This window comes from Anabrus simplex, chromosome 8 (genome assembly GCF_040414725.1).
Source record: "Anabrus simplex isolate iqAnaSimp1 chromosome 8, ASM4041472v1, whole genome shotgun sequence".
Classification (NCBI taxonomy): domain Eukaryota; kingdom Metazoa; phylum Arthropoda; class Insecta; order Orthoptera; family Tettigoniidae; genus Anabrus; species Anabrus simplex.
The window spans coordinates 194,661,344-194,685,274 of NC_090272.1; the positions used below are offsets into that span (position 1 = coordinate 194,661,344).

The 23,931-nt window shown below is 39.0% G+C and overlaps 1 protein-coding gene across 1 annotated transcript in view; it reads left to right on the forward strand.

Moving 5' to 3' along the window:
- The window catches only part of S6KL (S6 Kinase Like), a 632,786-nt gene extending 610,729 nt beyond the window's left edge, over nucleotides 1–22,057 (forward strand). Inside the window, exons 9-11 of the mRNA XM_067153213.2 lie at nucleotides 2,015–2,212; nucleotides 14,311–14,460; nucleotides 21,764–22,057. Of these exons, the coding sequence (XP_067009314.2) occupies nucleotides 2,015–2,212; nucleotides 14,311–14,418 (306 nt within the window). The 3' untranslated portion in view covers nucleotides 14,419–14,460; nucleotides 21,764–22,057. The remainder of the gene's footprint in view (nucleotides 1–2,014; nucleotides 2,213–14,310; nucleotides 14,461–21,763) is intronic.
- The last annotated feature ends 1,874 nt before the right edge of the window (nucleotides 22,058–23,931 follow it).

Here is a 23,931-nt window from a genome sequence, read left to right on the forward strand (position 1 = left end):
TTACTGCTGTATAATACAGAGGGTGGACAAAAGACTAAACGGATTACAGCTGGTGCAGCACAAGGATCCATTTTTGGTCCAGACCTTTGGAATATTACTTATGATGGCTTACTGCGACTAGAGATGCCTGAAGATACAACACTTATAGGTTATGCTGACGATGTAGCTGTCTTGATAGTGACCCGTGATCTGGAATTGGCGCAACTTAAACTGAATCAAGTGATGCGACGGGTAAAGGGATGGATGAATAATCACAGACGAACACTTGCTGATCATAAAACGGAAATTGTTCTTTTGACAAGAAAACGAAATGAGACCATTGTGTCGTTTCATATTGGAGAGATAGGTATTGAAACATCTAAGAGTATGAAATATTTAGGCATTACGCTTGATACCAAACTCACATTCTGGCATCATATCCGGAGGGTGACAGAAAGGGCAGCGAAATATATGACCGAACTTAAGCGACTGATGGGCAATATCAAAGATCCGAGATCTAGCAAACGACGACTTCTGATGTCAGCAGCCCAAACAGTACTTCTGTATGGCTCCGAGGTATGGGCTGAATCACTGAAGATAGGAAAGTATAGGAGAATGATGGCTGCGGTACAACGAAGAACAGCGTTGCGAATGGCATGTGCATATCGTACGGTATCCGAACCTGCAATCCTCACCATAGCTGGAGTAGCGCCTATTGATTTACTTGCTTTTGAACGACAGGAAATCTGGCGTACTCAAGGAGAACTCGGACAGAAACGCGCAAAGAAGTTAGCCCATAGCCGTCGAATGGAGCGCTGGAAACAGAGACGAGAAAGTGATCCTCGAGGGAAATGGACAAAGCAATAATATCATATCTAAATGATTGGATTGAACGGACTCATGGTGAGGTAAATTACTATATTACTCAGCTTCTAACAGGGCACGGATACTTTCGTAAATTTTTGCACAAATTGAACATAGCCAGCAGTCCAAAATGCATTTACTGTCGTGATATAGATGACGTCCTACATACTTTCTTCGTGTGTGATCATTGGTTGACAGAAAGAAGTATTGTGGAAGCTGAACTCGAGGTATTGACGCCAGATAATGCTGTGCTTGTGATGCTGAGAAATCAGGAATCTTGGGATAGGGTGACAGAATATGTGGGAAGTATCCTGCGCCAGAAGAAGAGGGATCTGGATGCTTTTGAACGTCAGTGAAAGATGAATGAAGGAAGAAGTCTGAATGACTAAAAGCACGTCACTACCCTGAAGTAATGCGCGAGCGGTTCCGGGGCAGAAACAAACATCGTGGGAAAATGGGTGTGTGGTTTTTAGTGGGTAAGAATCTCACACACTCATGGAGTGCGGACTCTTCACGAGTGTCTCATGTAAGATCCTCCACAATCCCTCGCAAAAAAATTATTATTATTATTAACTGTTGTTCAGTTATTTGTAACATTTGAAGACATGCTCGCAACTGTTATTTTCTCTTTAGCACTTCTCAGTATGTATGTATTCAGAAATGGTCGGTGTATTGTCGTTCATTTGGAAATCCTCGGCCATGATTTTTGCTGTGAATTTTCTTTCAGATTGAACCTCCTCGAACTCTGGTCCTTTCTTCTACAGTATTGTCCTGGTTCAACAACATAAGCTCGTGAATGGTGAAATCCTGTGACAGGTTGAACGAAAAAAGATGAGTATGATAATGCGAGAACTCACAAGAGCTTCTGCGCCTGTGCAGTAAGTACGGTGCTGTTTCACATTTCTTTAAAGCCGAAAATGCGAGTCAGGACACACTTTTGCGTATTTTATATAAATTGGCGTTTAAATCGCAATCGTTTATATCCGAAATCGCGGGTAACGAAATCTCGTTAAGTGAGATTTTCAAATAACTAACTTTGTTTGCCCACCAGCATTATTCGACAAAAAATTGTATTGCTTAGGGACGATTTCTTTTAGATTGTTGTCATCACTGTTTTTTAAAGTGGCGGTTATTCCATTCTCTGATCACTCATTCAATGTTGTTGTTCCAGTTCCCCACGCCCGGTGTAGGGGAGAGCGACGCTGCCCCTGGTACTCTACCTGAAGGATACAGCCTCAGCCCTGCTGCCACCAACTTGCTGACTCGCCTCTTGGACAAGGATCCTCGCACCAGACTCAGATCCTTGCTGACTCTTCAGGGGGTTGCTTTCTTCATGGATTTCAACTTCTCTAAGGCTAGAGCTAAACAGGTAATTTTTATTGTGCATGACAGAGCAGTTTGTTTCCCTTGTTATCTCAAGTTTTATGTAAGTTATAAGAAGGAAGAATTACTTTCTGCTGACTAGCTGCAGAGTTCAGTTCTTAAAAATACTTAAAAGCCAGTGTCAGTGGCCCCGTATCGTTACATGTACTAGCATGTTGGGGATTTCCTTTTTTCTGGTGCCCTTAAAACGGCCTGATTGTAAACAGATCATTAATAGTGTTTATAAATTATGTGCTGTTTGTCTTATAATTTGTATTTTTTCCTGATGTATACGCCCCTATGAATCAGGAACTCCTATTTACTTGGGATCAGCACTATAGGCACGGTTTATCCCAGTTTTACAACGGATGCCCTTCCCGACGCCAAACATGTGTTGAGGGATGTTTACACTATTGAATGTTTCTGAAAGTGACGAAAGTATTAAAGATAAAGAATAACAACTATATTAATTGTCAACAATAAATAATTATTAACAATAACACTGTAACGACAATGGCAACGATAACTGGCAAGTTATCAGTTACAGAAATTAGAAAGAAGAAAGGTCGCAGCTTCATTGAAAGTTATCTCTTCAGGAACAAAATAGGTGTTTAATACCTAAAATCCGAAATCTAGTCATTACTGAGCCCCAACATACCGTAGCAGCAGCAATCAGTGAGGCTCAAGACTTCGGTGTGCCAAAAGACACGTGAAAAAGAAAAGAAAAAGACTACGTCCATCAAGAAATAACAACGGGCGAGAATAATATGTTACGTAAGCCTAATTGAAAATCAAACAACACATGTACAGGTATAGAATTGCCTTAGCGAAGAGCCTTCAAAATTAACATAGAACATTTTGAAATAGTCGCAACAACCTGTTTATTATAAATAAACCCCAGGGCTCAACAGCCCCGAAGGACCATGGCCTACCAAGCGACCGCTACTCATCCCGAAGGTGGTGGTGATTATTGTTTTAAGAGAAAGTACAACTAAGCAACCATCCTCTATATAACACTAACCAGAGAGAAAAAATTGAAAGGAACCGACACTTCGAAAAATGAACGTATCGGCCAAAGCAAGACAAACCCGAAAAAAAAACCTATTCTTCATGCGCAAGGAAATCTGGAAACAAATACTACTTTCAGTATATCTGAACTTGGTGGATAGCTTCTGCAAAGATGGAACGCTATATTAGTAGCAAAGGAGGTCCTACACGCTATTGATTACATGGCTGGCATCTTTGGGACGAACCACAAGGAGTGTCCGGGGGCACATATAGTGTACCATCCGCAACCGGTGCTCGAATAATCAGGAGTGAAAAATATACTGGAACAGGCAAGTGCAGACTAATAGAACGAGTGATATTGTACTAACAGACGAGGCTTCTAAGTATCAGTATTGTAATCCCAGCTCCTGAGTTCAACCCACTATACTTGAAAAGATAACACACTTCCTCACTGAAGTTTAATGTTGATTGTAATGAAGAAAAAAAGATTGTTTCATCCTGTATACATGCAACACCAAATGCTATCTGTGATAGACATTAAAAGATCGTTGTCTCCTAAAATAGAGTCTGGACAAAAATACTTCAGTCGGTCCCCACCTCCACTTCTTGAAGGTTCTATAATGACACCAGACTATTTCTTTGAACGTGATTCCCTAGGACATCCCTGACCTTAATTGCTGTGCATTAGGTGACAGGCAGCTGACCTGAGTTCCCTCTAGCGATTTTAAATGGATATTCCCGCTCGGAAGATCTTGTTACACTGTTCTATATGTACTAACTAACTAACTAACTAACTAACTAATTAACTAACTAACTAACGTTTTTGTTATTTGTTTTACGTCGCACCGACACAGATAGGTCTTATGGCGCCGATGGGATAGGAGTGGGAAAGAAGCTACTGTGCCTTAATTAAAGTACAGACCCAGCATTTGCATGTTTTGAAAATGGGAAACCACGGAAAACCATCTTCAGTGGAGTGCGAACCCACCATCTCCCGAATGCAAGCTTGCAGCTACGTGACCCAAACCGCGCGAGCAACTTGCTCGGTACTAAATAAATAAATAAATAAATAAATAAATGAATAAATGAATAAATAAATAAATAATGAGCGGCTCAGACGATAGGGTGACGATCTTCTGACGCCAACTTGGCAGGTTCGATCCTGGCTCAGTGCGTTGACATTTGAAGGTGTTCAAATGCGTTACCCTCTTGTCAGTAGATTTACTAGCACGTAAAATAACTCCTTCAGGGCTAAATTCCGGTACCTCGGCGTCTCCGAAAACATTAAAAGTAGTTAGTGGGACGTAAAGCCAATAAGTGCCCAGGTATGGAAGCTGCTGTGGTATGGGTGGTGCCGAGTAACATTCGGAGCACGACCACTGCTTCTTGACATTATCATAGAGCTGGTCGTGTTACAACAGCACGCCATGGCCTCGTACACCTCATCATTGCGCGGCCATATGCTTTTGCAGTTTCACCTATAATCACGAACGGTAACATTTGCTGATGACCCAGCCAACCTTGCGGCTGAAGACTTAACAAACAAACAAACAAACAAACAAACAAACAAACAAACAAACACTTCGCGCTGCTCCAGATGCAAAGTGGGCCGATGACCTAGATGTTAGGCCCCTTTAAACAACAAGCAAGATTCAAAGTATCTCCACATTCCTCACACTCGGCGCAGAGTATCCATCGATTATTTTATGTTTGTCTCCCATCCCTCTTTAAGAACATCAACAAAAGACCCGAAATTGGCATATCATCAAGTAAAGGTATATTTCAGAACAGGGTGCTCCATGGGTAAATGGTTAGCGTGCTGGCCTTTGGTCACAGGGCTCCCGGGTTCGATTCCCGGCGGGGTCGGGAATGTTAACCATCATTGGTTAATTTCGCTGGCACGGGGGCTGGGTGTATGTGTAGTCTTCATCAGCATTTCATCCTCATTACGACGCGCAGGTCGCCTACGGGAGTCAAATCAAAAGACCTGCACCTGACGAGCGGAATTTGTCCTCGAACACTCCCGGCACTAAAAGCCATACGCCATTTCATTTCAGAACAGGGTGAATATTAATGTAAAGTGGTTTTCCGCTATCTTCACCTAAGACGACTTAACTATTTTAATATATCTTAATGTACCGGCACTCTTCATTCGTAATTTTACTTATGTTATTTTAGCATTTCTGTCATATTGTAACTATTTTTTTTATAAAGACACGTACGGTATGTATGATACGTATAATATTTTTCTATGTTATATCATTGTTACATTACCATATCAGTATTGTTAAGCTTACTGTAGTTTATGCCGTATTTATTATCTTCCTCTTCTTCCTCTTATTGTGCTTATGATTTATGTTTGTCCAACACTTGTCCCGTTTCTCCACGGGCTCGGGTATGAGGTGAGATGAATCTATCGTGACGGGTTTGTATTAACGCATGTTCTCCCTGACGTCAACCTCATCAGAGGAGTCCATGAGATGAAATGAATAATGCGATATATGATGTAGGATGCGAGAGGGTCAAAGCCGGTGCTGGCATATAGCCTACCCCTGTCGAATAACACCAACGGATCTGCTCAAGGCTTAACGTCTCCATCCGACGGACGAATCACCATCAGCAACGTCATATGCCATCACTCTATATGAACACTGCGGAGAGGTTTGAAATTTAATCGAGGCTTTTGGCACGCAATCTTGTGATTAGGAATTGTTTACTACCGGCTCCCCTACATTTAGTTATGATTTATATTTCAATAATAATAATAATAATAATAATAATAATAATAATAATAATAATAATAATGTATTAGCCTCAGCGACCGTGTGTGAGAATTTTGATTTGTCGTCATTTAGGCTGCTTGTATGCCAGTTTCGGCGTTCAATTTTACTCTACTTCTATGGCAGAGTTTTTAAACGAATGTTGCCGGGTAAACACCAAATGTGTCACCAGAGATCATTTTCACGCTGATATCGTACGACATGGAGTGTCGCCCTTCTAAAATCTGACTACCTCTGACGGGTTTGAAACCCGCAATCCTGGGATCCAGAGACCGACACTCTACCACTATTGCACAGAGAGAAGTAATGTTTGCATTAGTTGTACTTGTTACGAGTGTATGAAGTTAGGACTGTCAAGTGTAAGAAAAGGAATACATCCCTAACTTTGCCAGGAAAATTAAATAACCTTACATACAAATCTGTTTGTCATATCTTTGTATGTCTTGGTCTTCAAAAAATCAAAAAAAAATCTCTTTATTTGCAAATGAGGTGTCTACCTCGGTGGCAAATGGTGCACTAAAATACATTATTGTCAAGCACTAAATATTAAATTTACAAGAGAAGAAAATTTTCCTATAATACAATATTGTATAATTTACGCTAACAATTTTGTCTATTAAACACACAGCTCATCCTTAATAAATTTACATTGTTTACAAAATTCTACTTATAATATCTCCTGTACTACTTACAAATATAGTCATCTGATATACAGTATGTGGAATTACTTCAAATGATACTGTACAACTGGTATAAGATTAAAATTTACATTGCATTTATTTACTTTTTCTTTTCTTTACCCATTCTGGAACCTAAGTAGCATAACGACCTGCTGCATCTTAACCAGAGCCCCTTTTACCACCACTTTTCAGAGTTCCTGAAGGGCCTTCACAGCTACCGTAGCGGTCCCAGGGCCCTCGAAGTCCCCACTGTACTTCACCCCTACAAGCAGTCCCGTACTTTGGCTGCCCAAACTCCTTAGACCAGGGGATGGAATTAATTTATTCACACACATTCCTTATTTACATTAACCTGCACTGGTCGAATGCCCTCTAACATTTCATTAATTTTTTTCTGTTGCTGTTTATTCTCTTCTTGAATATCTGTACAGATTTTGGAAAAGGGTCAAACACTATCCCTGGTAAACTGTTCCACTCCTTCACACCCTTCCCAATGAATGAAAATTTACCCCAATCGCTTCTGCTAAAATTCCTTCTAATTTTATATTTGTGGTCAGTCCTGCCGATATAATTATTTTCCAACTGAAGCCTCTCACGGATATCTCCCCATGCTGCTTCTCCTGTATAGGCTCTATATAAACCTATAAGTCTAGTTTTCTCCCTTCTCTTACTTAAAGTTTCCCACCCTAGTTTCTTTAACATTTCTGACACACTACTCTTTCTCCTGAAATCCCCTGTTACAAATCTTGCTGCTTTCCTCTGCACACTATCTATTTCTTTTATTAGGTATTCTTGGTGAGGATCCCAAACACTGTTTGCATATTCCAATAATGGACGAACCATACTTAAGTAACTTTTCTCTTTTAATTCTTTGTTGCATCCTTTAAGTAGCCTCATTATGACATGTAACGATCTGTATGCTTTCCCAACAATGTCATCCACATGACCTTCCAGTGCAAATTACTTTCAAATCTCACACCTAAGTATTTGCACTTGACATCTTTTGGGATAACTACCCCATCCAAAGTATATTCAAATTCAGTTTTAAAACTCTTGTTTGTAAATGTTGTAACAGTTGATTTGCCTCCATTAACCTTCATGTTATTCTCTTCAACCCATTGTTGGATACTCTCAAGGTCCCTTTGTAATTCTGAACAATCCTCAATGGTATTTATTTCCCTATAAACAATTATGTCATCTGCATACAATCTTATTTTTGATGTTATATTGTTCCCTAAATCATTTACGTATATTAAGAAAAGTAACGGACCGATTTTACTACCCTGTGCAATTCCCTTCCAAACTTTCTCTTCCTGTGATACGTTAATTCCTACTTTGACTTTCTGAACCCTTGAATTTAGAAATGTTTTTACCCAACGTGTAACCCTTACGTCCAGTCCTATTCCCTCCAATTTCTTTAATAATATTCCATGTTCCACTCTATCAAAGGCTTTGGAAAGATCTACGGCTATGCAATCTAACTGGCCTCCTGAATCCAATTGATCTGATATGTCCTGCTGAAATCCCACCAGTTGTGCCTCACAAGAAAATTTCTTTCTAAATCCATACTGGCTCCTCATGAACCAATTTTTATCATCACATACCCCTCTGATGTACTTTGATATTAAACTCTCCAGTATTTTACAAACTATACTGGTCAGACTGTCTCTGTCACTCGTTCTCCTTACACTGTCCTCTAAAATCCTGGATGTGTAAAGATGAATCCTATCAATGCATCTCTTCTCTTAGTCAAATCATTATTCTCTCACCAAGTTAATTTAAAACGTCTTTATTTGTGATCCCTTCTATATTCATCTCGCCTTTATCATTTTTCGGTAACACCACATTTCCAAACCTATTAATTTTCTGCGGCTGTTTCTTCTTGGGCGTAGAATACGTTACATAATTCTTATAAATAAATAAATGCTCTCAATTCAGGTTTCTAGAGGTTTTTTTTTTTTTGACTCTTTTCTTGCGAATGTTTTGAAATCACGCCATTTCCTATCTCCATCGACTCGATTACATCTTCTTGAGTGTTCTTGAGCGCGTCTATCTTCAGAGTTTCGATTGAAACAGTTCTTCAGATTAAGATTCAGCGGCATTTTGGACATTTCTACATAGTTTCACAGTTTTTCACGTACGTGATCAAGTTTTCAGGAATATTGACATTTTTTAAAAATTTAGACATTTACCGTCCCCGGACTCATCGAGGGATTCCACCTCTACCGCCATGAGGGCAATGTCTAGGGGCGTGAGACATTTAGTCGGGCGGCCTCACCTGTTTTGCTGAACAGGGGCCTTGAGGGGGGGGGGGGGGCGAATATAGGCAAGAAACAAGGAAGGCAGCCCTTTTTTTTTTTTTTTTTTTTTTTTACAATTGGCTCTACGTCGCATCGACACGGATAGGTCTTATGGCGACAATGGGATAGGAAAGGCCTGAAGTTAAGTACCTTCTCTGCATTTGCCTGGACAAGAAGTGGGAAAACACAGAAAATCACTTCAAGGATGGCTGAGGTGGTAATCGAACCCCCTCTACTTAGTTGACTTCTCGAGGCTGAGTGGATCCCGTTATAATCCTTGTACCACTTTTAAAATGTCGTGTTAGAGCCGAGAGTCGGACTTGGTCTTCCGAAGGGTGGCAGCCAATCACACCAACCACTACACCACAGAGGCGGACATTATTACATAATATACGGATATATTTCGTGTAGATGAAAAGAATGACATCTCGCTATCACGTCGCGGTCCCGAGGTATACTGATTTTACTTCACGCTCCGAACTCCGATTTCACCACAAAATAGTGGATGTGTGCTCTACTCACTACTGTGTCGTCAGACCTTGAAAGCTATTTAGGTAGACTCTTGGGACCTTCCTCTTTTCAACATACATACATACATACATACATTATCATTATAGACTGTTATGCCTTTCAGCGTTCAGTCTGCAAGCCTCTGAGAATTTACTAAACGTCGCCACAATCCTCGATTTGCAACTAGTGTTGTGGCCTCATTTAGTTCTATACCTCTTATCTTTAAATCGTTAGAAACCGAGTCTAACCATCGTCGTCTTGGCCTCCCTCTACTTCTCTTACCCTCCATAACAGAGTCAATTATTCTCCTAGGTAACCTATCCTCCTCCATTCGCCTCACATGACCCCACCACCAAAGCCGGTTTATGCGTACAGCTTCATCCATCGAGTTCATTCCTAAATTGGCCTTTATCTCCTCATTCCGAGTACCCTCCTACCATTGTTCCCACCTGTTTGTACCAGCAATCATTCTCGCTACTTTCATGTCTGTTACTTCTAACTTATGAATAAGATATCCTGAGTCCACCCAGCTTTCGCTCCCGTAAAGCAAAGTTGGTCTGAAAACAGACCGATGTAAAGATAGTTTCGTCTGGGAGCTGACTTCCTTCTTACAGAATACTGCTGATCGCAACTGCGAGCTCACTGCATTTGCTTTACTACACCTTGATTCAATCTCTCTTACTATATTACCATCCTGGGAGAACACACAACCTAAATACCTGAAATTATCGACCTGTTCTAGCTTTGTATCACCAATCTGACATTCGATTCTGTTGAATTTCTTACCTACTGACATCAATTTAGTCTTCGAGAGGCTAATTTTCATACCATACTCATTGCACCTATTTTCAAGTTCCAAGATATTAGACTGCAGGCTTTCGGCACAGTCTGCCATTAAGACCAAGTCGTCAGCATAGGCCAAACTGCTTACTACATTTCTACCTAACTGAATCCCTCCCTGCCATTTTATACCTTTCAGCAGATGATCCTCTTTTCAAATCAGTTATTATATTTTTACTATGTTTTATAATTTAACTATTGAAGAAGGTCTGGTATAAACCTTTTTTGGGACACAGCGATTTTTACTGAGGAAGCCAATACGTATTCGACGTCAAAAATGTTCTATCCAACGGCTTTGAGGGGGTCACTACGGTACCCAAACTTTGGGAACCATTCTTTTAAATTATCAGCCCGGAGGCTGGTTGAATCCTCAGAAAAACACCATGAAAGGTAATTTATAGGGAAATCACAAAAACAAAACAAAAACATGGTTGCGCTAAAATGAGGTATCTTAGGCAGGATAATGAGTGAGGTAAATTACCGTTGCTCTCCACCCTATGAGTAGCATCCTTCTCAGCAACTACTCAGCACTGTCCTGTCTCAGCAGCTACTATACTATCGTAGCCGTAAAAGACTGAGACACTGGCCTGTGCCAAGAAACAGATGTCGAGATAAAACATACATACATACATACATACATACATACATACATACATACATACATACATGCATACATACATACATACATACATACATACATACATACATACATACATACATACATACATACATACATACATACATACATACATACATACATACATACATACATACATACGTCTTCACTATAGACTGTTATGCCTTTCAGCGGTCAGTCTGCAAGCCTATGCGAATTTACTAACCACTACCACAATCCTCCGTTTGTAACAAGTTCTGTGGCCTCGTTTAGTTCTGTACCTCTTATTTTTAAATCGTTAGAAACTGAGTAACCATCGTCGTCTTGGTCTCCCTCTACTTCTCTTACCCTCCATAACAGAGCCCATTATTCTCCTAGGTAACATATCCTCCTGCATTCGTCTCACATGACTCCACCACTGAAGCCGGTTTATGAGTTCTGCTTCATCCAGCGAATTCATTCCTAATTTAGCCTTTATCTCCTCATTCCTAGTATCGTCCTATCATTGTTCCCACCTGTTCTGCCAGCAATCATTCTAACTACTTTCATGTGCGTTACTTCTAACTTATGAATATCCTAAGTACACCCAGCTTTCACTCCCGTAAGGCAAAGTAGGTCAGAAAACAGACAGGTGTAAAAATAGTTTCGTATTCTTACAGAATACTATTGATCGCAACTGCGAGCTAACTGCATTCGCTTTGCTACACCTTGATTCACTCTCACTATACTTCCATCCTGGGTGAATACCAAACCAAACCCCATGGCGCAACAGCCCCGAAGGGCCATGGCCTACCAAGCGACCGCTGCTCAGTCCGAAGGCCTGCAGATTACGAGGTGTCGTGTGGTCAGCACGACGGATCCTCTCGGCCGTTATTCTTGGCTTTCTAGACCGGGACCGCTATCTCATCATCATACAGCTCCTTAATTGTAATCACGTAGGCTGAGTGGACCTTGAGCCAGCCCTCAGATCCAGGTAAAAATTCCTGTCCTCGATGGGAATCGAACCCGGGGCCTCCGAGTAGGAGACAATCACGCTACCCCTACACCGCGGGGCAGCATTCTGGGAGAATACACATCCTAAATACTTGAAATGATCTACCTGCTCCAGATTTGTAATCTCAGCCTGACATTCAATTCTCTTAGGTTTCCTATCTGCTGCCATGACTTTAGTCGCCATGAAGAAGTAGCAACGGGATTTTAAAAAAGAAAGTTCCAAATCTAGAACTGTGTTAGCATTCTCCTGCAGCTCCTGGTGCGTCTGGAGAGTAATATCCGGATGTACAATGTGCAATAGATCACAGCGTGGCATAGAACAACTATCCTGCATCTCCAGCTCTCGAAAGATGCGCCATTGCCTGGTTCAAGTACGGATTTAGCTAACCGTGCGCCATCTATTGAAAGACGGACGAAGGTGGTGCTGTGACGCGCACGTGCTGCTCTCCGTGTATCTTGTACACACTAGTGCCCTCCGGTCGTAGGAGGGATCCATTGCGATATTCAAATCAGATACGATCATCCAGTTTCGTAAGCAGGTGCAAAGCACATTTAACACCCCCCAGAGTTTGCATTCGCGAGATCGTTGGTTCGAACACGACCGTCGGTACCCCATTAAAGTGCTTTGCCGTGCTTGCCCAGTTTCACACCATGCGAATGCTGTGAGTGTACTTTAATTAAGACCACAGCCGCTATCTTGCCAATCCTGGTCCTTTCTCATCCTTGCGTCGCCGAAAACCTGTAAAGTTAAACAAAAAGAAGGAAAGAAAACAGAAACCAACTCCCCTTCATTTTTCCTAGATAGATTTTCTTCAATTTTTTCTCCGTGATTAGTGTTATAGAGAGGATGGTTGCCTTCTTGTTCTTCCTCTTAAAACAATAATCACCACCTTTATAAACACGATATAATTAATCAGTTCCAAATTTGAATAATAATAATAATAATAATAATAATAATAATAATAATAATAATAATAATAATAATAATAATAATAATAATAATAATAATCTCCGATTAGCGGGTGAGTTGGCCGTGCGGTTAGGGGCGCGCAGCTGTGAGCTTGCATCCGGGAGATAGTGGGTTCGAGCCCCACTGTCGGCAGCCCTGGAGATGGTTTTCCGTGGTTTCTCATGTTCACACCAGGCAAATGCTGGGGCTGTACCTTAATTAAGGCCCCGACCGCTTTCTTCCCACTCCTAGACGTTTCCTATCCCATCATCGCCATAAGACCTATATGTGTCAGTGCGACGTAAAGCCAATTGTAAAAAAAAAAAGTCAGGTTGTGAGTTTTACTAATAGGAAAATTCTCTTAGTTTTAATTACTGTGTTGATGGGGTGAAAGTTCCTTATGGGGATCACTGTAAGTACCTAGATGTTAATATAAGAAAAGATCTTCATTGGGGTAATCACATAAATGGGATTGTAAATAAAGAGTACAGTACAAATCTCTGCACATGGTTATGACGGCATTTAGAGATTGGAGTAAGGATGTAAAGATGAGAGCATCTAAGTCTCTGGCAAGACCCCAACCGAAGTGTGGTTCCAGTGTATGGGGCCCTCACCAGGATTACTTGATTGGAACTGGAAGAAATCCAAAGAATACCAGCTCGATTTGTTCTAGGTGATTTCCAATAAAAGAGTAGTGTTGCGAAAATATTACAAAGTTTGAGCTGAGAAGACGTGGGAGATAGGAGACGAGCTGTCAGTGGAGAGATGGTGTGGAATGACATTAGTATACGAATAAGTTTGAGTGGTATTTTTAAAAGTAGGAAATATCCCAGCATGAAAGTAAAGTTGGAATTTAAGAAGATACATCAGGACAAATATTCATTTATAGGAAGGGAATTTAGGGATTGGAATAATGTACCAAGAGAGATATTCAATAAATTTCCAAATTCTTTGCAATTATTTAAGAAAAGACTAGGTAAACAACAGATAGAGAATCTGCCACTTGGGTGACTGTCCTAAATGTAGATCAATGGTGATTGATTGATTGATTGATTGATTGATTGATTGATTGATTGATTGATTGATTGATTGATTGATTGATTGATTGATTGATTGATTGATTGATTGATTGATTGATTTATTTATTTATTTATTTATTTATTTATTTATTTATTTATTTATTTATTTATTTATTTATTTATTTATTTATTTATTTATTTATTTATTTAATTCATTTATTTGAATTGAAATTTCTTGGTAATTCATCTAGTCATATTACAAGGTTTTTAAAAAATATTATTTTTTAAAATTGGATGTTGCTCAATAAATTATGATGATGATTATTATTATTACACTATACCTTCCCATGGTATATGAAATGAAATGGCGTATGACTTTTAATATGATAACGATATTCTTGTGTTTTCAGCTCTGTCCTAAGGAGATGCTGGCATCCTACTTCCCCCAGGGCCCGCCAAATGTTAGTACAGAAAAAGAAGCATTCCAAGACTTTGATGGTGGACCAACCAACAGCTGATAGTGTTCTCAAAGTTTCAGTTTTAGTTGTAGAGGTGAACGGGTATGAAATATTTGTGTGTCATGTTTTAAGCCTCTGGAGAAAGGATTCAAATCCTCATCCAAGACTGAAATGTGAACACGTTATTAGTTTTCTTTTGAATGTTCAACACCTTAATAGAGTTCGGTTAGGATACATGTGTGTATACAGAGACGTTACGACGTAGCTCAAAAGTATTATCGTGTGCCCTTCACCAGTGGCATACGCTAATTTCGACAAAGGAAGTGTTAATTTTTCTTGATGATCGCTGTCAAGGGTCAAGTCATCCTTTGATTGCAATTAATGAGCAGCTAGTCTAAAAATGAAATACATGTTTAATGTTTAATATCTGTAACACATACATGTTCATTGAACATTAACATTAATTTGTGTTTATACTTTGAGCACTCACAGACACCTCCATTGGGAAAGTTGACTTCTTCTTCTTCTTCTTCTTCTTCTTCTTCTTCTTCTTCTTATTATTATTATTATTATTATTATTATTATTATTATTATTATTATTATTATTATTATTATTATTATTATTATTATTATTATTATTATTATTTGTTTTAACGTCTTAAGGCCTACATTCTTTTTTTTCTCTTGTACATTAGAGTATTTTTGTAACAGTTTTACTGCCTTTTTGAATATTTTTTGTGTACTAGTTAAATATACAATTTTAGTTCACATTTTGTTGCATATGATGAGATTTTTAATGTCTAACGATAAAACATAATTTGACGTGTTGTGAAACATTAGTTTTTAAGATGTCGTCTTCGATAATTGTATCCAGGGATCAGAAAAACCATGTTCATAAAATTTGAGAGTAGCAGTGGGACAACAAGAAAAATACATCAAGCAAATTGATTATTGAAACTTAATCATGCCGTTACAGTCGACTTTGACGCTGCCTCAGTAGCTTCTAACAAATTCAATCCCAATGAGCTGTGGTAAGGGAAAACAGTTGTATAAATACGTCCCCATGAGGAAGTTGCTTGTCTGTTTGACAATACAGTACATGAACTCGTTCCTGCCCAAAAATTGTTGACCTGCTGGAGTTAAACAAGAAAATCCATGGAAAGGACACATTTATTTCAAACAAAATTATTGAATATAAAAGACATACAATATCAAGATATGATTTCCTTAGCAGCGTAGCTTATAAACTTCTCCCAAAATGTAGATATTCCTTCGGTACATATTCATCAAAGCACTCCTGATTTTGATACTCCTTTTAATGCCATATTTTATGCATTCCATTTTACATGAATTATTTTAAGTATACCTTTCAAATAATCCCACTGGATGAAGTACCTTTTCCTATTCATGGTTTCTTCTTGACAATCATCAAAGCACTCTGTACTTCATGCTACCAACATTGTAAACCACAACAGCAATATCAGTGCTGACAGTCCTAATTCTATGTGAAATGGGAAGGAAAATGTTTCTACTTGGACCACTGGGAACAAATTTATGTGTTAAAATACAAATGCAATGAAAATCACACGGATGAATCCATATGATCTTAGAGGGTGAATTCATGTATGATAAGGGTGCTGGGACCAAATTAATGAGATCACACCTCAGTGGATCAGTGATAGTGTCCGACTCATGACCCGAAGTTTAGAGGGTTCTATTCTGGCTGAGGCAAAGTTTGTTCACGGAGTATGTGCAGTATAGTCGCGCACGATAGGCTGTCACTCGGGAGAGGGCAGAGCACAACAGCGCATGCTTCCTTTACTTTCTCTGAGCTAGTCTCAAGAAGGAAGCGGACCAAGGTACGTACCTTGGAAGCGGACGAGTTAAGATGACATCAAAGATCCCACGTACTGTTTCATGCATAATGCAGTCTGCACAACACATACCAAAACTCTGGTGTAATGCATCTGACTTCTCTTAGGCTACAATTATTTTAAAATACTGTATTACTATGCAGCTTTTTATTTTCAGTACAAAACATTTTTCTACAGTCTTCCACTGTGACCTTCATAACTCTGAGAAAGTTTTCTGTACTTATCTTAAACTGCTAACCATCCGTTACCTTAAGCAAGTACATTTGGACTGAAGCCAGTTCCCTTGTTCTGGTCAAGTTTTGCTATGTAAGTGGTTATTGCTATGTAGGGGGTTAGCGGAGGGTTGTGGGCAATAACTCTGTTCAGTGTAGAGGGGAGGGGAAGTGCTGCTTAGTTGTATTATGTTTGTCTTGATGTATATTAGCAAGTAAATTCATGGTAATAATTTTGAATAAAAATGTGAAAATGAATTAAAGAATACTGGTACCTTGTAAGACATTATTTTTAGTGATAAATAATAAGTTACTAAAATGTCTTGAATGGCTAGAATGCTGCCTAAATTCAAGGAATTTTGTACAGATAAAAATAACCTAACATACACTAAAGACATTTAGTATTGGGTTAGCCTTCTGTGGGACTCATTAAGCACTTAAGAAAAGTAGTGTGGAATGTTGTTGTGTTCTTGGTTTGTTATGTAGTGGTTGAGGGGGAGGTGAAAGGGAATAACTGTGTTCAGCGGAGAGGAGAGAGGAAGTGTTCTGCAGTTATATTTGTCTCATGTTTGTCAGTTGGTGAAGGCATGCACCTTTTGCTTAGAACCTGTTCCTGGTAAATTGTACTAATCTTGTACACTCAGTGCACCATAGGTTGGAAGAATATTAGTGAATCCAGGAGTGAAGTCCCTACTTTGAAACTACCTCAAAGTTTTTATGATTGAAGTTGAGTTGTTTTTAAGAAATATCTAATCAAGTTGCTACACTCAGGGCCAATGACTGCAGTAATGATTGAAGTTCTTTCCTGTGTAAATAGTTTCATACAGTTTTATACGGTACACGTATGGTAACTCTAAAATTGGCACATGTCTATGTTTATTTGTATTTCTCATCAGTCAGAACTTGCTCAAATTTTCTGAACATCTTTCTCTGCATCCTGCGTAAATGTTGTAGTATTTGTGTGATAACACCACTGCTTAAACGCTCGGTTACCACTTGATTGTTCGTAGTCATTGTGCATACAAACTGAGCCCAAATTGTTGCCCAAGGGGATAGGAAATAGCGTACTCGGTAGTTTACTCTTGTACCACGTAGGTAAGCAATTGTACTTTTTTATACATACGTACATACATACGTACGTACATACATACATACATACATACATACATACATACATACATACATACATACATACATACATACATACATACATACATACATACATACATACATCGAGAGAGAGAGAGAGAGTTGGCTACACGTTTTGGGTCACATAGCTGTTACCTTGCATTCGGGAGATCATGAGTCTGAAAACCACTGTCAGCAGCCTCGAATATGGTTTTCCAGACTTTCCAACTTTCACCAGGCAAATGCTGGGGTTGTACCTTAATTAAGGCTACAGTCACTTCCTTCTTAATCCTAGCTTTGTCCTATCCCTTCGTTGCTGTAAGACCTAATCTGTATCGATGCGACGTAAAATAAATACAAACAGATAGATACATGCATGCATATGTACATAACCTAAGTATTGTAAAAGGCGTGTTGACTCAGAGACATCGCCGTTATATTCTTTCTAAAGTGATGCAGTTCAAATACCTGTGATTTTCAATATAGTTTTAAGTGAGATGGCAACTATACACTCATAACTTTTATCAAATTTTGGCTCATCAAAAATTGAGAAAATCTACTAAGAAAGTCAAACAAAGACACCTCCGTACCGGCCATGAAGGCCCTTAGAGGAGTGGAAGGTAAAGGCTTCCACCGTTGTTAACCGCGGCACGTGATGGGGTAGAGTGGTTAGCTCTTTGCCCGGCCGCCTTTCCCCCCAGGACTTGACCTGGTACTCATTTATGGTGTAGGCTGAGTGAACCTCAGGGTCATATGCACCTCCGGAAGTGGAAATCTTGTTTCTTAAATTTTACGACTTCCTGATGGGGATTCGAACTCTTGTCCTTCCGGGCGAACCGAGTACGCCTTTACCGCCTCAGCCAGACAGCCCCTCTACTAAGAAATTGGTAGAGGTAAACATTTGTTTGAAGAGGAATTGCAACTAGATAACCATCCCTTCTTAACGCTAATCAGAAAGAGAAATGCAGAGCTCCGGCTCTTCAAAAAATGAAAGAATTGGTAGGAGAGTAAATCTGTGTCCTCATCCTGAGGTGGTGCAACACAATGTATCCTGCATCAAAAATGACTCTGAGAGATATTCCAGCAGTTTCTTGATGTCTCTGATATTCATTGTTCAAATTGTAAGGTATTTAGGTAGTAGAATTAAACTGATACTACTTCAGAATGTCTTACTCATAGGTCTGCATAGATAATTCAGAACGTTTAATGCAGGCATTGAATCTTAAGATAGAATTGAAAATATTCATGATATTTTAATTTCACTACTTCTTATGTAAACATAAGTAGACTACAGTAAACGCTTGGTGTGGTGAATGTACAATTTTCTGGTTAGAAAAATCATGATTTTCTTTCCTATTGCTTTCTGTAACCTATCTGTCACACAAGGTTAATGTCATGAGGGTCAGCAGAGAACAAGAATTGACTGGGAAGATCGGATAGGAATGACGAAAGCGAGGACACTGGTACAAGAAAGTGGAAGCAGTGCTAAACTTAGCTAGGGTCCCTGTAGTTGCCAACTCACTATCCTACTTTCAGAGTACCTCTTTTAGTTGCCTCTTACAATAGGTAGGCAGGGTATACCTTGGTAGTATCCTTTGCTATCATGTCTGCTGAGGAGTAGGTAAATGAAAGATTTATTGTCTCAAAACCTAAAACTACCAGGGTGGGAAGAGGTTAAGAGATAACCAAGGAAGGTCATACTGGATAAATGCCACCAGGAATCTGTCAAAGTACGTAAAGTCAATATTGGTGATTCTGTTATTGTTGCACACGTAGATTAGTTTGTGATCCTCTGAAAGCAGTGCTTGTGAGGTTTTTAAAACACAAAATCAATTGGACTTTATCCTCTAACATAACCCTTGTCTGATCATCATCATCATCATCATCATCATCATCATCATCATCATCATCATCATCATCCGTGTGTTTCCTGCCCCTTAGGAGTTGCAGTTTCAAGTGCATACATTTTGTTTTCATATTTTGTTGGAGGTCAAATCTCCTGTTTTGTTGATGAATTATATAGTATATTGATATGTAACAAATGCTCAAATAGTTTTAAACACTATGAGATACAGAATAGAGCATGCAACAAGCAATATACACAGTATATTATGTGATGCAAACAAAGAGTTCATGCACTGTTCTGTATCAATGTCCATTCAATGGCAGCTTTGTATATCCAATGCAGTATTTTGTTCTATGTATTTTCATGTACTTGTATATTGAGTGATGCATTTACCAGAGGCGAAGCGTGTTTTTTGATTGTACGGCTGAATCTGCTCAAGAAATATTAGAATTAAGGAAACGTCACCTAGTTGTTGTTGTTGTTGTTGTTGAGTTTAATTCAGCACTCCATGTCACCCTATTCTGTGTTAACCTCTTTATCTTAACTAAATACTGCATCTTACATCTACTCTCTCTGTTTGATATATTCACATGCTGATCTGTTCCTACCAGGAAGGAACCCACAACTTTTCTTAGTGGTGTTCCAATGAACAATATCAAGATTTTATGAGCATCACATTTTCTATATTTCTGAATATTTAATGTCATCATGTACTGCATTAATTCAAAACCAAAATATATTGCAAAACATATTATTTAGATATTGATGCCTGTATTAACAGATATGATAATATTTTGGGATATTGTCGTATCAAAGAAATAGAGAGTAGAAATTCTCTATGTTTTGGAGAGACTTTCTCTCTAAAAGAGAAACTCTTCTGTCCATGGCTAAGGCTTCTCTAATAATGATGGGTGGAACTTGAAATCACTTGACCATTGGTCTATTGTAAGTGATTCTCTCATTCGTCACCAGATGGCTCGTTATGCGCTATGGCCTTCCGATTAGTAAGTGACAGTGCTATCGTAGCTCTGAATAGGAACTAAGATGTTTTCATGTTTATACATCTGTAAGTTGCAGAAAAGATAACAAGGTCATCAGGCTAATCAGAGACGGTGGGAGAGGAGGAATAATATAGAAAAATCAAGTGCAAGGAACAAGGGTAGAACAGAGATGAAGACAAAAAATAAAGTGAGTTAGAAAGAAGTGTGGGCATCAGGGGGAGGGAGGAAGATGGGAATAGTACAAAGGAGTTAGAAGAGACAAAAGTTAAAAAGAATGAATTCAGTAACACATACACGCAGAGGATGAATATATGACACATTTAGTGAACCATCTAGTAATTAATCTTCCTCTGATACAGGTAAATCCCAAAAGATTATTATGTCTACTTTTTAGAGAGTTTACCACCAGACTAAGAAAGTTCTGGTCTTTTCACTTTAATGGCGTGTGACCTCCGGAGAGGCTTGATGTGGATCTTTCGAGTTGATGCCGTATATTTTCAGTGATAATATTGCATATTGTGTAATCTATAAATAACTCTTAACCCAGCATAAAAAGGATTATAGATATTTAATTTTAATATTCTTATTATCCTTTCTTTTATTCATATTAAAACTAGACTAAAATGTATAATTTTGATTTCTGGTTGGGCGGGTTCGGGGGTCCTGTGCCTTGTCGATGCAAACCTGACCACTTACCATTTTTATCCACTAGATTTCCCTCAGAAATGAACCAGGACAACTCCTGGGAGTCTCAGTATATGGCCTATCAATCTTATTCTGGTCAAATTTCGCAAGATTGTTCTCGTTTCATCAACTGCTGGATTCAGTATATCTTCAGTTATGATCCTATCTACTCAACTCCTCTTCAACATTGTTCTGTAGCAACACATTTCAATGTCTTCTCTTTCTTTCAACACCAGCTATTGCCCATATTTCACTTCTGTGCATTGTCATGCTTCATGTAGAGGTCTTCAGACACATCTTTCTAAATACAAATCTATATTTGAAGTGAACAAATTTATTTTCATAAAAAGGCCTTACGAGCTTGGGCTATCAACATTTAATGTCGTCCTTACTCCTGCCATAACTGGTTATTCTACTTTATCTACTTCCTTTAAGACTTCATTTCTTACTCTAATACATGCTACATCACCTGACTTCCTTTCCAGTTAAAACTATACGGTAATTTCCGTGTTTGCTTGAGCACATTAGTTACAGTTGGTTCCTTCTTTGAACACCCTTCACTACCCAAGAGCTAATTTCTGAAATACTGTGCTGGTGTTAATATAGTAGTTTGTATGGCTTTTACTGGCATGATACATCCTTCTGTTTCTTTTTTTCCAGACAAGCTTGGTCTGATAAACTCAGAATAACAAGAATTTTATCTTGACAAGAAATGGAAGGTGACAGGACTGTTATGAAGCATATTATTCTCATTATTTTATGAAGTGATTTGACTACTTAGGAACCTATTTCATCCATAGGATGAGTTACAGCAGAGATTTTTTTTTTTAAACTCTCATCAAAGTATCATTGTAATCAGTATCTTCAGAGTACCATCTAAAATCCTCACGCTTCGCCACTGACATTTACTATTAATATTTCCGTCCCAACTCTGAATGTGATACATGTATTGGCCTAGAAATAAATATATAGTTCGATAAATAATGAGCTCTTGTTATTGAAATATAACTCTTAATACATTATCCTTGTCCTAGATACCTAGATTTAATTTAACATTTTCTTGTAATGTTTGAAGACTCTGTTGTCCATGGAGGTTTTGACAGCAGATGCAAGATGAACTCACTGATCATAATGTTACATAATCTCTTCTGGACATTTGCAGCCATGTTTCTCACCATTTGTCACACCTCACAATGGGCACCAAATGAAAATCTCATGAACCCTAAAGCTTGCTTACTTTTCTTTAGTATTCATACTTTTGAACCATAACCACATCATTTATGATGGTGTATTTTGAGTAACCAACCATTCTTTGGCCTTACCTTATACCTTAAATGGTGAATTGATGCAGTGGCATACCCAGAAAGTAATTTCAGTGGGTGAGGTATAAGTCCAGGCCAGTAGCGTGTATACAACTTTTTCTTGGGAGGAACATATGAAAAGAAAGCCGGTCCTACTGAGTGCGGTGATGGATATTCAATAGATATAGATGGTTTAGATTGTCGCAATGTAATTATATATATCCCACAATTGAAATCATAGCTTCTGTACTGTTAACATAAACCAGTTGCACTGAAACTGATTGTAAAATAAATAATATTGTTCTTCGTTTGTGAGGAAGTAGAATCTTCATTTAATTTGTCTTCTTAAAAAAGGAACCACTTTGGAACTATGTCCCGTGGGGCAACTACCTTTCAGGTCATAGACATTTCGATTACGGGTGACTTAAGGCCAACTCCTTTGCACCTACAAACAAGCTGTATCTTCCCCATCCCATGCCTTTCTTAACTCTGTCAGTGCCAGGAATCGAATGCAGGATGCCTTAAGTCAAATTCTAAAATAAGGAGACCTAAATGTAAATAGAGAAGGAAGTGACATCCCTGCAAGGCTCCTTAGGATCCTTCCCGTCTCTTGCATTTGGGACAGTTGGAAAATGTATGTCTTAAAAAATGCTCCTCATAAAACATTTGTACAAATAACTGTATCCATTTATAACAATAAGTACAAATGCCTCCTTTTCATGCAGCTCAGTTGGTTGAGTCACTCTCCTTCTTCGTCCGAGTTCGCATGTTCAAATCCCGGCTTCGGTTGGTGGCTCTAAAAAGGGTGTTGTAATGGCAACAGCTCCATGTTGTTGGCTTCTGGCACATTGAAAAAAACTCCTGCAGTACAAAATTCTGATGCTCTGGCATCTGTTAAGAACTATTTGGGGAGGGAATAATAGATGAAGACAAGGGCATATCCAGAGGTGGGAGAGTGCCCAAGGCATCAAGATACGCCAGGAGTTTTAACAAATGTACAGTACTTCTATTAAGCATTTTATATATAATTTATATTATATTATTATCAGCTTCTGGAATCCACACAAATCCACCACTCGTACTAGCAGCCAAGGATACTCATTTCCTTATTAGGTATTCCATACCACCTAAACTCTCTGGAAGTTTGTACACCCACCAAAATTTAAATTCTGGGTGAAGACCTACCCGTAATCCCACCCCCACCCCCACCCCCAAAAAAAATCAACCTGAAATCCTGGCTACACTACTGCTAGGCAGTCCAGCTCGCAGGTATTACCTGCGAGACGGTAATCTTGATTGACAGGTGTTTCACTTTTGCTCCTGTAAGCTCAGTCCCTTCAGACGCACAGTTGCATGCAGAGATTTGCAAACAGGGCTGCTGACCCTCACAACACATGATGACTGTTCCTTGGTTCGACTCCAGATGAAGTCCACCACTCTCATGTTCAAAGACAGTGAAGTATTCACCACTGACAATTACACAGCGATCACACAACACCAATAAGTTAAAAGAAAGTATAAAATGGT